Source organism: Sitodiplosis mosellana, unplaced genomic scaffold (assembly GCF_009176505.1).
Source record: "Sitodiplosis mosellana isolate CC-2019 unplaced genomic scaffold, AAFC_SMos_1.0 Smas_scaffold_6165, whole genome shotgun sequence".
Lineage (NCBI taxonomy): Eukaryota > Metazoa > Arthropoda > Insecta > Diptera > Cecidomyiidae > Sitodiplosis > Sitodiplosis mosellana.
In genome coordinates, this window is record NW_022601406.1 from 634968 (window position 1) to 649306 (window position 14339).

General features: G+C 38.2%; 1 protein-coding gene across 13 annotated transcripts in view; it reads left to right on the top strand.

Moving 5' to 3' along the window:
- The window catches only part of LOC129574813 (protein muscleblind), a 233177-nt gene that overhangs the window by 164271 nt on the left and 54567 nt on the right, over positions 1-14339 (top strand). For all 13 annotated transcript variants that reach the window (XR_008688731.1, XR_008688732.1, XR_008688733.1 and 10 more), the window contains 2 exons: positions 12688-12861; positions 12999-13184. Coding sequence is in view for 9 of the 13 variants with exons in the window: in XM_055457296.1 (XP_055313271.1) it covers positions 12688-12861; positions 12999-13184 (360 nt within the window). In the remaining 4 variants the exon portion in view is untranslated. The remainder of the gene's footprint in view (positions 1-12687; positions 12862-12998; positions 13185-14339) is intronic.

Sequence of the window (14339 nt, forward strand, 5' to 3'; positions counted from 1 at the left end):
TCTCTCTCTCTCTCTCTCTCTCTCTCTCTCTCTCTCTCTCTCTCTCTTCATCAATTCCACAAAGAATTCGACGCATTTTCAAAATCGACCACTTTCTTTTACCAAACAATTAAACAAACCGACACACAGGCTATGAAAATAAATTGGAACTTGAACACGTGACAAGAGAGAGAGGTTGCAAGAGAAAATATGCCCAACATTTCACTTCATAGATACGTGTATAGATGCGCCGTGAATAGATGGGATAGTGCTAGATGCTTGCGAAACAATGAAAAAAGGGTGACTAATGCCTCTATTGTCGCACGGCACAACTTCAGCACAATTGCTTGCGCGCGCGCGCGCTCTCCTCCTCTCTTTCTCTTTCATATTCTCTTGTTCAAAGTTTATTTCTTCTACTCTTTCTCTTCATTCAGTGAGAGACATCTGAGTCAACTTCAAAAAGAAAATTTTGAATGGAATGAGAACGCGCCTAGCAAACGATCGAAATAAATAGATAGAAGAAGTGAAGAATCGAGTCATCGAGCAATGAGTGTTGTTGTATGCGCGCGATGGGACGGAAGAAAAATATCGCTAAGGCGCAAAAAGAAAGCAGCAGAAAAAATCACACACGCACACACCGTATTTTTGGCGTGCATGAAAAATAAACACCTCTCGGTGTTGAAAGGTCGCTTGCGATAGGTTGATTGAAATCAAAAACAAAAAATGGTTGATGTATTATTTTCGCAGCAGATGAAACTGAACACATATACATCATTCGAATGACAATTCGTCGTGCCAGCACGATGATCACCGCTTGATTGGTTCACAATTCGTGACTCGTAGCAAATCTATGACGCATTCTCATACCTTCATCGAACAATCGGCAATGCGTCACGACAACGACGACGCAAAAATACGAATTCAACTTGAGAGAAGAAAAAGAAAACGAAGAAAAATGAACGGTCGTGTCCACGGGTTCCATCTTAATCGACACTGTCGGCACAAACTTTATTCAATGGCTACGGAATAAGGATTTCCGCCCGAAATTAGACTTGCACTTGTGGGATTTTCTTTCGTTGTCGTGATTTATGTAAACTTTTTTCTTGTTGTTGTTGTTATCTGTTTGAAGTCCGGATTATGTCATCACCAACGCACGCACGCACACACACAGCAGCACCAGCTAGCCAACTGATGCACGATGAATGTAAATTAGCTCTCGGATCAAGAGCACATTTTGCATTGTTGTGTGCTGAATTTCGACTTGCTTTTGTGCTCTTCCTCTCTCGGACTGATGAATTTTGCAAAAGTTGCAATTCTGTACATGTCGAAAATTATCTTTGAATCAATTTGCACCAAAAAGAAAGTTCTTTTGATGAAAGCACATTCTCGTAGCATTTGAAATGACTCATATACACACTAACAAACCAAAAAATGAAACTTTTTTTTTGCCTCTACCATCCATAAGTTTTACAAAGGATTGTCCATTTGAATTAACAGTTGTTTTTCTCTTTTTTCTCTCGTTTCAGGTAACATTCAAACTCTCTGACACAAACAATAGAAATGAATAATCCTTGTGGAGCCCCAAACTGTATGTACTGGGTGAGATAAGCTCATCGGGTGTGACGACAACGACGATGATGACTCTGGCCAACAATATGAATGAAAAAAAAATTGGAACGAATAATAGTAAAAGGTTTTACCGTTTTAAATTTGAACGAACCGGAACAGAAACCAGTTGGAGCACGTCACAAGTGCATAATTAACATGAATCGATTATGCTGAACGCACCAATATATTCGAAATGATTGCCATAGCGTACAAAACTTCAAATTCCATTGCAAAATATTATCTATGTATAATTTAGATCGGGGTAAAATGGTTGAAACTTGTGAAAATCTTTATGTTTTGTATTGAATCGCTGTTCTCCATTTATTTGATGAAAGCGAGAGGGTTGAATGGGAAGAGAGCGAGGTATGAATGGAGAGACAGAGAGAGAGAGCATTGAACACACCGACCCCGGTCAAGCATTTTAATTAAAACAAGTATTATTCGAACATCCTGTTGAATTCGGTGTCAGTTATAAATTATCTCGGTAAAATACTACTAAATGACATTGATTATTCCAAATTTGCATAAATATTTGTCGGTATGTTGTATCTGAGTTTTATGATTGGGAGCGGCAGCGGCAGCGTAAGAGTGGTAAAAATATATCAGCTGTACGGGGGAACAAAAGCCAGTAGCATAAAATATGCACATGGAATACCTTTTTGCCCGGGCAAGCGTGAAAATTAAATTGGAAAAAACTCGTGCTGACTTCGCTCAGCTCAAAACACATGCACACACACACAGACACACTCGCTCAATCTATTATTAAGACGCTTTTACCACACAGAACGGGATAACCCCAATAATTCCAAACTATGAAACATAATCAAATTAAGTTTATGAATATTTTGTGCAAATAACTGAATTAATGACAGTTTTGTTTTCTACTCGCTCTCTATCTCTCTCTCTCTCTCTCTCTCTCGCTAGCCCGAAAACTTTTCACATCGTACATATTGCTGCATTTTTATTGGATTTTATCATTATCGACAACTCATGTTTTTGCGTGCCGTTGCTATTTTTGCTGTCGGCTAGGCATTTGAGTTTTTATTTCGTTCTATGCTGCATCCGTTTGTAGTTGATTTTTCTTTCTGGTGTTTTTTTTGTTTGATTGCGGGTCGAGGCTACTTCGATTAGTTTAAATCGCAACTCCATTTTGCCCAAAAACCACAACACAAAATTGCATCTTTTATTCATGGATAACCGAATGCTTTTGTCATTGGTGAAGTTGTTGGGCCGACGCTCCATGGGCACACACACATACACATTTCTAGTGCATTTCGCTTCGAAACATTGTGGAATAGCGAGAGAACGAAGGAGATGGTGTGTGCAGAACTTTCACCACTGCCACTCGCCACTACACTGCTGCTGCTGTGTGAGTGTGTGCGCTTGTGTCAAAACCGATGAAAAATGACACGGATTGCAATTTGAATAATTTAAATACTGCAAAAAATATGTATATATATATATATATAAATATATATATATATATATGTGTGTGTGTGTGTGTGTGTGTGTGTGTGTGTGTGTGTGGTTATAGATCATGACTCTCTCAAAATTACCGGCGAGGCAGAGAGAGAGAGAGAATGAGAGGCAAAGTGAAAAGTAAAACAAAAACAAAAATTATTTAAAAACTTTAGTCAGAGAAGTGAGCACAGAGTTCTCTTTTTTCTTCTCGTTCTTCAGTTTCTTTCTTTTGCTGCGTTCAAGTTATTTCTTTTTTTTGTGTGTGCACTCAGAACATTCTCATGATCTGCTTCTTGGAAATGTCGTTGGATGTGAGTATCGAGAGATAAAGTGGCGGAGAAGCAAAAAAGTACGAGCGATATATATGTATATAACTGGTAAACTTTGCAAAACTTTAAAAGCAAATGCAAACATATGATGAAAATAATTCAACAACAACAACAACAGCAACAACTGAAAAACCAACCAAATTCACACTCTAGCTCAAATATAAATTACAAACTAATCGACGAAAAAAAAAATTCGCGAAAAATGTGCATGCAAAAATATGCGAATAATCGTACAACACTGCTGCTGGTTCAGAGCACATCACTCAGTTGAAATAAAGCGAAAAATATGCTTGTTGTGTGTTGCTTATCATTCCGCTCCCGATTGTCATTCAAAATCCGTCAAAAAGTCACCAAACGAAACGAATATATGATATTACAATAAAAATCTCTCGTTGTCTTTTGTTTTGGACGAACGGTTTGCGTGCTGGTGGCGGCAAAGTGGAAGAAGAAATAGGGAAATGTTTTTGTTGGTCGTGCTATCATTGTGGCTGCCACCGTTGTTGTTGTTGTTGTTCGAAGCATTCGAAAACAAAATTACCCTTTTCTTTCATGATTTCCAATGGTGCATTCATCTGTGCTTAAACGGATACAAGTTGACAACACGACGACAAAATAGACAAAGATATAGCGACGAGCAAATGGAAAGCGCAAGAGGATTGGAGCAAAGTCGAATTAGCGTTGAAATCGACCCGAACACCATCATCCACCCCATCCCAACCGAATATCAGTTGGGCATGCATCGAAAACCGTTTTGCTTGCCTTTCAAAAACCTACGGAATGCTCGTCATTCTCTCTTCTTCTTCGTGATCTTCGTGTTTCGTGCTCTGCCTCAATGTGTTAAGTGTGTAGTCTTTCGTGTAATGCCTTTTTACTTTGTGTTGGTTGAATTTGTGTGTGTGTTTTTGTCTTATCATTGTGATGTCGTTGTTGCCGCCTGATTTCATCCCCATTCAAACTTGGATTGATTTTTCTGCATACATTCCTCCACTCATACACACGTATGCATTTTGGTGTGGAAAGACGGTGGCGGCAACGATGTCAACGAAATGATGGGAACCGAACGAGATGACAAGGGAAAGAAATGAATCCGGGAGCATTACAAGAAGCCAAAGCCCCAAAACAGATATCCCATAATGGAAAAAAAACGCTCGTCGAATGCAAAAGCGAATACCGAAACGAATGAGTGGAAAACAAGAGGAAATAACGGAAAAAAAACGAGAATGCTTCATTCTTGGTGATGCGACGCGGCATAGCGCATATCAGCTATGAATATTTTAGTCAAGTGCAAAAACTTTTATAATAAAGAGATCAATTTCACATCAATGACACAGAAATATTGTAATGTTGCACGGAACGAAAGTTGAAAGCGCATCACATAGAGTTGAGATGAGAGCGAGAAGAAAAACACGCTCGCAGCAGCAGCAGCGGCAGCGGCAGCAGCAAAGCAACCACCATTAAACAAAGAAGATGGGATATGCACGAGAAATCTTTATATATAAAAACAACAAAACCTATTCTCATTCACTCCCACAGACACCGAATGGCACACAATCAAGCGGCAAACAAAAACACCCGACGATAGAGTGAGAAAAAAATGTATGCACTGTGGAAAAATGAAGAGAAACGCACGAAAAAATTGCATTTTCTCTCGCTTTTTCAGTAGATAGACTCGGTTTTTTCTCTTCCTCTCTTTCTTTTTCGCTCGGTGGAAGTCAGTGTCAGTGGCAGTTTGGAAGTTAGAACGCGCGCCACCGAATGCAAGAAAGAGAGTGCAGCACAGCCACTGTGATCCAAAAGAAAAGAATAGTCGAACACGCCGTAATATATAGATAGATTTGCCGGGCGAAAGCCATTTCGAGTCGAAAGGCAGACGTGTTCTGTAATAAATTGAAAGAAGATCCGATGGAATAATGCAAACGAGTGGGGTGGAGTTGTGAATGAATGGTGGAGGTTGTTTTTCATTCGGAATTGTTTGCCTGCGTCTCCATTTCATATCTATGTATCTCCCTCTTTGTCTGACTCTCACTCACACTCCGTCCCTATGTAGCCATACTCCATGCCACTTTCTTTCCTCACCAGCCCAAACAAAGTACAAATATGGAGAGAGTGAGAGAGCATTGTTTCGTAATTCATATTTTTCTTTGGTTGTTGCTGCTGCCGTTGTTGAAAGTTGATTTTTTTTTGTTTCTCTACTGTTGTTTGCTTCTTTCAACTGCTTGTCTATATCGTTGCTGCATTCTCTTATTTTTGACGGATTGTGGTTTGTTTGTTTATTTCTTTGGTGCATTTCCTTTTTTTTTGCTCGGCAATATATGTGTGTAGCTCGATCAGAGCTCAGGGAATCACACACGAGACTCAATTCCCTCACTCTCTTTTTTTTTTTCTTCTCGTTCCGTTCACTTCTGAAATGTTCTCATTGTTTTCCGATTACATACGTTTTGCACTATCGACATCATATGCATACATGAGGGCATATTATTACATGAAATCATCCTTTACCTCCGCTATGCCAGCTTATTCCATGGCTCATCCATTCACATACATACGTTGAACAATGGATTAAGAGGATATCAAATTGTGTTTTGTCTTAATTTATGTATTATGATTTTGAATTCACTCCGACCAGCGCTAGCGCTTATCCCAAGAAAATACAAGAGCCGCACTTTGCAGGCTTTCCTTATTTTTTTTGCTTCTTTATTGTTTGTTGTCTGTGTGACTTTCAGTTTCTCTCTATTTCTCTATCTGTTTCAGTCAATCTCACACACTTTCGGCATTGCTGCAGATTGTCATTTTTCCATGTCGCATAAATTACCGCTAAAATCAAATGCAGTTGCATGTATAATAACAACGGAAACAATACCACGACAAATACTTTGACAAACAAAAATTTCCCAGCGAAAAACTATTTGAATGAATCCAAGTTATGATTTTTATCCACCATCCCTCCTCCATCCCATCCGACATCGCAACTTGTCTTACTTGCAATGTTGACTTCTGTCTCATACCATGGCCAAGCATCTAGTGTATTCACATCGTGTTCGCATCATACATCACTGTTCTCATGTGGCATTTTCCAGACATTTGTGAAATGGATTTTTCTTTGGTTTTTTTTTCTTCGCTGAGATTTCCATTTTCTTTCGATCCTGTTCACTTTGCCTTTGTTCACCACAATAACGACAGAAAAAGAACAAAGTTTGAAAAGAACCAGTAGAAAAAGAGGAACGTGTTTCGTATCTCTGTGGATTATTTCGATCAATATAAAAATGCATCATATGCAATCACGCACATACACACAACATTTCAAGCCAGATCGACTTTGACTTAATTGAAATTATCGATATAAAAAAGCCGCCGGATACAATAATTTTATGATCGAACAACTGCACACACACACTCTCTCTCTCTCTCACTCCATTGACACACATTAACGACGATAAAAGCGCCCAATACATAGATGCAATGCAAAAAATAGAGAATTAAATGCATTCGACAGTGGCAGTATTTTTTGAAAATTAAATTCTCACTCCGAAATTATGAACGTAATACACAGTGGCCAAAAGTGGTCTCTGTCCCTATCTCTCTCTCCCTCTCTCTCCCTCTCTCTCTCTCCCCCCCTCTCTCTCTCTCTCTCTCTCTCTCTCTCTGTTGTCTGCTTTTACATAGCTCAAATCAATTAAAAATATATTTTTTAATTAGGTCTCTCGAACATTATTGATATTTTATTGTTTTTGTTTTTGTGGCGATTTAATTTTTCATTGACACAACGGCAATCGACAGTCGATTTCTAATATTTTTTTATTTGCATTTAACATTTCGGTCGTCATCAATGGCAAATTGGTGTGGAGTGAATGCAACACATGTGTGGCTCAACGAAAATGGAACAATAAATGTGCCGTTCACAGGTGTTTAATCAAAAGCGAGCGGCAACGCGTGCGACTTGGTCCACCGCCAGTCAAATCTTTTCAATGGCAACGTGTGTGCAATGTGCAATGCCAACAAACTTTTGATATTCGGATTATTATTGTATTTTTTTTCTCTTGTTTTCACATAGCATATTGAATTATATTTAATGTTTGTAAACGTTATCGTTTTTTCCCGCTCCCTCTCTCTCTCTCTCTCTCTCCCTCTTTCGCTGCTTTTTGTCCTTCGTCCATTTTTTTATTATTATAAAATAATAATGCAATTGCTTGTTTAAAAATTTAATTTGATTTTCATCTAGGGGATTTTTGCACGCTAACAAAAAACATTTTCGCAATCGGCTTATTCGGCAGTTTTTTTTTCTGTGAGTGTGTGGAGGCTGGACAACGATAAACCAGCAAAAAAAACTGGCGCCAAAGAACATCCAAACACATTTGTATGCTTAAAAGTATGCCATTTTACCGAGTCACATGTACAGATGAGATCTCTTCATGTTCGGCATCATGATGCAAAGTTTGCAGCCAACTATAATACGCCATTACGAAATCGGCGCTCAGTGCAAATGCCCTGTCCGCCATTCAATGCTTTCGTCCGATTTTTTTTGTCGTCAATTTTGTTGGTGTTGTTGCAAAACATTTTTCTTTGTTACTGTTGGCCTTTTTCCCATTCATTCAATTTCATTGCTGTCGCTGTCCAAAAAATGTCGATTTTTTCTGCACAGAACATTTGCTTGTTGTTCCAATGTATGTGGAGTACTTGCCATGCGGAAATAATGTCCAAACCGAAAAATACACACTGTGTGCAGAGAGAAATGCATACAAAAAAACATGGTTTTTGCGGCAATGTGGGTGCACAGCAGCGACATAAACCTCTAATGGATAATATGACTGAGCCATAATGGGGAAAGTGGTTGTTCTTGTCCATGTATGCACAGTCAACATTTGAATTGGATGTCGAATACTCAACGAATTTCCTCCTCCACAAAAAACTCAACAACCGATTTCGTAATTGCTTTTAATGACGCATAATACTTGAAAAATGAATTCGTAAAACAAAGAAAGTGTGAGAGTGTGAGTCAAAAACAAACATATGATTGAAAATCAAATCAATTTCATACCAAAGTGTTAGAAACAACAAACAGCCACAGAAAATGAAAACTCATTGAGAAAGCGAACGTTAAAATAAGAATAAAATCATGGCACACGAAATTCAATCTAAACATAGTTTTCGTGTCAAATGTGATTTGCGTCGCGCTTGATTCAATATAAGTTATTTGTCATCAATAAATTAGTTATGAGAATAGCTTTCCGTTAATTACGAAGGAGGAAAAATGCGAAGCGAATGACTTCGAAATAATTTGATCAGCAAATGCCTCGAGAGAATTTCGAGGCGTTAAGTGAATTGTAGCTCAATGGCATTTGAAGACTTCTTCAAAAAGCCACCCTTTTTCCCACAACTGAAATGTCAAAAACCCACCTACTTCAAATAAACGTCATTAGGATCGCATTCAAACATTGAATTGAATCCATTCTCGGGTGTCTATCTCGATGTGCTTCGCTTCTTTTTCCTCAGTTCCATCGATTGCATTCCTTTCACATTGAACTCAGTCACTCTCTCTCTCTCCTTCTTGCTTGCTCACTCGCTCCAAAGTTGCATTTTCCATCACTCGTGCTTCACACTCTCCCAATTTTCATTTTTCGTTCTCTCTCTCTCTCTCTCTCTCTCTCTCTCTCACTCTCTCTCTCTCTCTCTCTCTCTATTTCTTCCATTTCGCTCCGTTGATTGTGCCGACGCAACCACCACCACCACCACCAACAACAAAACTCAATGGTAGGAATTTAATGCGAGTTACTAGTTTTTAGCAAACTATCAAAAATGATTACTGCGTTAATGGTGAAATTGCAGTTCGGAGAGAATTCTAAATATTAACAATGGGGATAGAAAATATCTCAACAGTGCCAGTCATAAGTAAATATGAAAACAATTTCGTTCGGCGTATGTTCATTATAAACGGTATGGCTGTGCCGAACGTATTTTGCGGACGAGAATGAGTGAGTGAGGGAGTTCGAGTGTGTGAGTGTTTTTATTTGCTTTATACACTTGAGATTTGCCATATGAGTTTGACTATGACTCGATTAAAAGTCATTGTGTGTGCTTTTTGTTCATATCCATATCGTCTTCACTTCGTGTTTGCCAAAGAGAAAGACAAAGAGAGAGAGAGAGAGAGTAAGAGAGAGACTCCAAACCACTCGAAGAGTGCAGTGCATCAACCCTAATGCAAAATGTGTTATAAAACGATTACTTTCTATCTATTTTAAATCAATTTTTGTATCGTCACTCCTCGGTTTCAAATTCATTATGATGAGGAAAAATCTGCAAAATCATCACACCGACGGAGAAAGAGGAATTATTTTTGAATGAAATATATTCGTTATTGAATACAAAAACAAAAATAATCCATTTCAATGCATTTTCTCATTAAATGGATAGTTCATATAAATCATTCTTATGAAAACTTGTTGAATTGATTCACAAGAATTCAAAATTAGAACAAATTCTCTGCTCTATGGATTCCCATGAAATGTATTTTGCTACAATTTCAATCGAATACTAAGCAAAAAGCCTATTTTTCAAATTCGTAATGCTTTTTCATTGAATTCATCAAATAAATGTGTGAAACGTAAATGTAAAAACCCGTTTTTTGTTCAAAAAATCGCATTTATTTGTGGGGAGAAACCGGTTTCATCAGAAAACAATTGTTTTTGCGTCTTAAGATTGATAATCTTATACATTTTGTTTCCCTAAATCATCAATTTTCCTTACAAAAGACTCTCAAGTCGACCAACTGTCGAAAAAATCCCAATAGTAGAGGCTGTTGAAATGCGAGTTTAGTTTGCACCCGGGATCTATCGAACGAATTCATGGCGTTGGAGAAATATACTGCAGCAATGTGTTATAACATCTATATTTCTGTCGTGTCATTGAGCCGTTGTGGCTCGGATGTGTAGCGTATTCGGCATAGCGAAACAAGAGAGTCAGAAGGGTCGGTCGATGGTAGAATCAGTAGCAGCAGCAGCAGCAGCAGCAACAACGAGTGCTAGAATGCTGTGCCTAAGTGGTCACTGCTGTATAGTTCAAATTGGGCTGTGCATTTTTAATTAAATGACTTTATAGAAAATGCTTCTAGTGGGAATGTGTGTATACGATGTGATGTGTGTTCTTGTTACCGAAGTTCGTAGACACTCTATGCCGAATATGTAGACATGTTTTCGATTTTCGGTCGGTTGTGTTGTGCATAGCAAGAGACAGAAAATGACTGAGTAAGAGTGAGAGAGGTGAAAACCGACGAATGGACAGACAAACGGCCAAATGGATAGATGTGTAAATGTCTTGCATCCAGGATATTTCATACCGAGAATCAGAGAATTTGAGTCAGAAAGAGAGAGAGAGAGAGAGAGAGAACGTCTGAGTTTTGGATATGCATGACGATGTTATAGGTAAAGTACACTGCGTTTTTCTGATATTTGGTTTCGCTCAGGACGGTTATTTGTTGTTATTGCAGTTTGGTGTTTGTGCTGCTGTCGCTGCCGCTGCTGTTGTTCCTCCTGCCCAGTTATTATTATTACTATTGTTATTGTTGCAGCAACAAATGCGTATGTGCATGCATTTATGTTTGCCATTCTCTCTCTGTGCCTCTCTCACTCCCTGCCTCTGCAACGTTCCTTCCACCCAAAGACATTTTGATTTATTATTTACATAACCTTTAGCGGGGCAAAAGAAACAAATAAATGGTGCACGTATAATAACCAAATGTACGTCGTAATGTACGTGAATTCGTAATCTATTCCAATTCATTTTCGTGTGAATTCTCATCTCGAGACGGACGAGAGACGAGCATGATGGCATCGTCTTCGTCGTCGACGGTGGCGGCAAAAGGTGGCAGCAGCTTCGGCTATGGCGGCGGTGAGAGACGAGCGCAAAATGGAAAGTCAAGTGAAAATATTGCAGGGCATCGGCCAATCGAGAACAAATTGGTCAACCAAACAAGCATGTAAAATTTATAACAATAAATGTTTATTCATCGGATACTTTGAAATCGTACACACACACTCGCACACACACATGCGAACCGAGATGATTCGAGCGTTCATACGAAATGAACATAAATTTTCCAAAACATTCCCAAAGGCACTGAACCAACTGAGGTACACCGAACCACGTACATCTATATACAACCGGAGTGAAGTGAACGAAGAAAAGTAAAATGAAACCAACACAACTCACACACACACACACAAAAGGAAAAAAAAAACGGAATATTTGCAAAGCGAAACATCGGAAAGTATCATAAAAACCTATGCATCTCTCGCTCACACTTGACCGCCTTTACTCTTATTTTATTCATAAATTTGTTTTGCGCCAACACCAGCTAAAGCGCAATGGAATCGAATTGAAACGAAATATTTTATGCGCTTTCTCTCTCTCTCCGATGTGCGGTGTGCGAAATGTGCTCTTTCCCTGGTTGCTGATGCCTGTCCGACCACCCGCCCGCTCGCCCTCATCGCTGCTGCTGCTGCTATTGTGCACATCGCCTCGAAACCAAATAAAATTTCACGTAGATGCTGTAATGGCTCAAGTTGTTAAAGTTACCGGACTCTCTCTCTGGCTCTGTTTCTGCGCGTTGTATGCAAATACACATTACATTTTCAACCATTTCGCTTTTATTTCTGTGACCTAAACCATGCCATGGATTAAATATACATGCGCTCTTCTCTCTCTCTCTCTCTCTCGCTCTCTCATTTTTTCACTCTGTCTCTCTCTCTCGCTCCGTGTGCATTTCTCTTCATTTCGAGCGCCCGCACTTTGCATCCAAACAATGTGCTAAAACATAATTTTCATTAAGTACCTGTTAAAGTGAACGAGCTGAAAAGAGCGGTTGAGCTGAGCAACAGTGAGAAAAAGCGACTGAAAATAGTTTCAACGTTATTGATAATTTGCAGGAGTTATGTGTGTGCTAAGTAGAGAGAGAGAGAGAGAGAGTGAGAGAGAGAGAGGAATGTGTCGTCGAGATGAAAAGCCATAATTCAGTTCTAATCATTTTCAATCTTTTGCTGTCAACAAATTTACACGTTCACGTGCAAATTGTTATTATGTCCAAGTTCTTATCAAAATTGTACACAAACTAGGCATTCTCGTTCGTAACGAAAACGTTACATGCTCCTGTCCGCAGTGGGAACGTCATCGTTTAGTAGCCGTCAGTCTTTGTATGCATACGCACATGTATGATTTTGTTGAAGTGGGCCACAAGATAGATATAAAATGAATTAAACATGTCACATCTTAAGAGTAATAGTTCACAATTTTTAATCTTCTTTCGTTCGTTTCTTTGCAGGGCCGTTGCAATCGGGAAAAGCCACCATGTAAATATTTCCATCCCCCACAACACTTAAAAGATCAACTATTAATAAACGGAAGAAATCATCTTGCCTTGAAAAACGCACTTATGCAACAAATGGGCATCGGTCCCGGCCAACCGGTCGGTATACCGGGTCAAGTTCCTGCAGTGGTAAGTCACACAATACCTATTCTATTTTGCACGGCTACAAATATTCACGCTTTTCATTTGACTTTTTTTCTCTCTCTTTTCCTGTCGCTGCTTCGCCACCGGTAAAAATATTCGTACAAAAAAAAACGCGTATCCAGGCCACGAACCCGTATTTAACTGGAATGCCAGCTAATACTTATAGTCCATATTTTGCTCCTGGTCATTTAGTGCCTACATTATTAGGGCCTGACCCTTCAACTGTTGGCTCTCCGCTAGGACACACTGTCGTTCCACAAGCCGTTCCAGTTGCACAACAGAAAATTCCCCGCTCAGATAGACTAGAGGTAAATTAAATCCATTTCATTCTGCCATGCTTTCATTGCGCTGTCGTTTTTTTTTTTAGATAAATCGATTTTATCTGATATCTCTATTTGTCGGTTTTATGCAAAAACAGTTTTGTTTATCGTTTTCCATTTTAGTTTTTCATATATATATCAAGAGTCATTTTTATTATTTTTCAATTCGTTAAATTTAGCTCGATTTTGATATAGTAAATATACATATTTTTAACGATATTCATAAATATTTATTCACTACTTTTTATGTTGATTGAAGAGAAAATATTTTAGTCACCGAAAATTTTTATTCGTATTTTAATCTCTAAGTTAGTTGCTACGGTATATATTTTTTTTTTGGTTTTTTATTCGTATCATTTTTTTTGTAATTAAAAAGCGTATGTTGACTGTTGCTTGTCTAAACACTAATTGCAGTAACGTCTAATCTACCAGCTGAAAAACGGAAGCATAGCGAATTCAATTTGATTTATTTTATATGTATATCTCTCTCTCACATTACAATACACAACATAGAATTTTTTTTTATTATTCTCTACTCTCTTATATAATATCATTATATACATATAGAAATAGTAGTGTTGTTGATGTAGTGAGTTGAGTTTTGACTATACCGTTATATCATGAATTCTCGAATTTCTAGTTTTAACAACCATTTTTTTATATGCTTTCATCAGTTTTATAACGATATTTTAGTTATCTCTCTCTGTGTATTTTGTATGCTTTTCACTGATATATTGCACTGTTTGTCAGTGATGATGATGATTTTTGGCTTTAACAGTTAAATCTTTTTTGTTCATTTTTATTGTTGTTGGCGTTGTTGTTCTGTTTCACTCTCTGGCAAATTATATCTCAATTTTAGCGTAATTTAATCAATTTAGACAGTCGACTACGGACCATTCAATTTTTGCAGGGAAGTTTCGTTGAAATTCGTTACCTTTTGTTTTTCCAATGAGTTTTCTATTTACGTTACGTCTGAGCTTTAACGTCGGCGTCGTGCATTTCATTTCAAAATGTGGAAAAATGGATTAGTTTTGTTGATGCACCAGCAAAATAGGCGCCAGACAAATTGGATGCTTTTACTAAAGGATGATTTAGAATGTATGTATATATTCTAAAATGCAGAGCTGGCATAGGCACATTCAT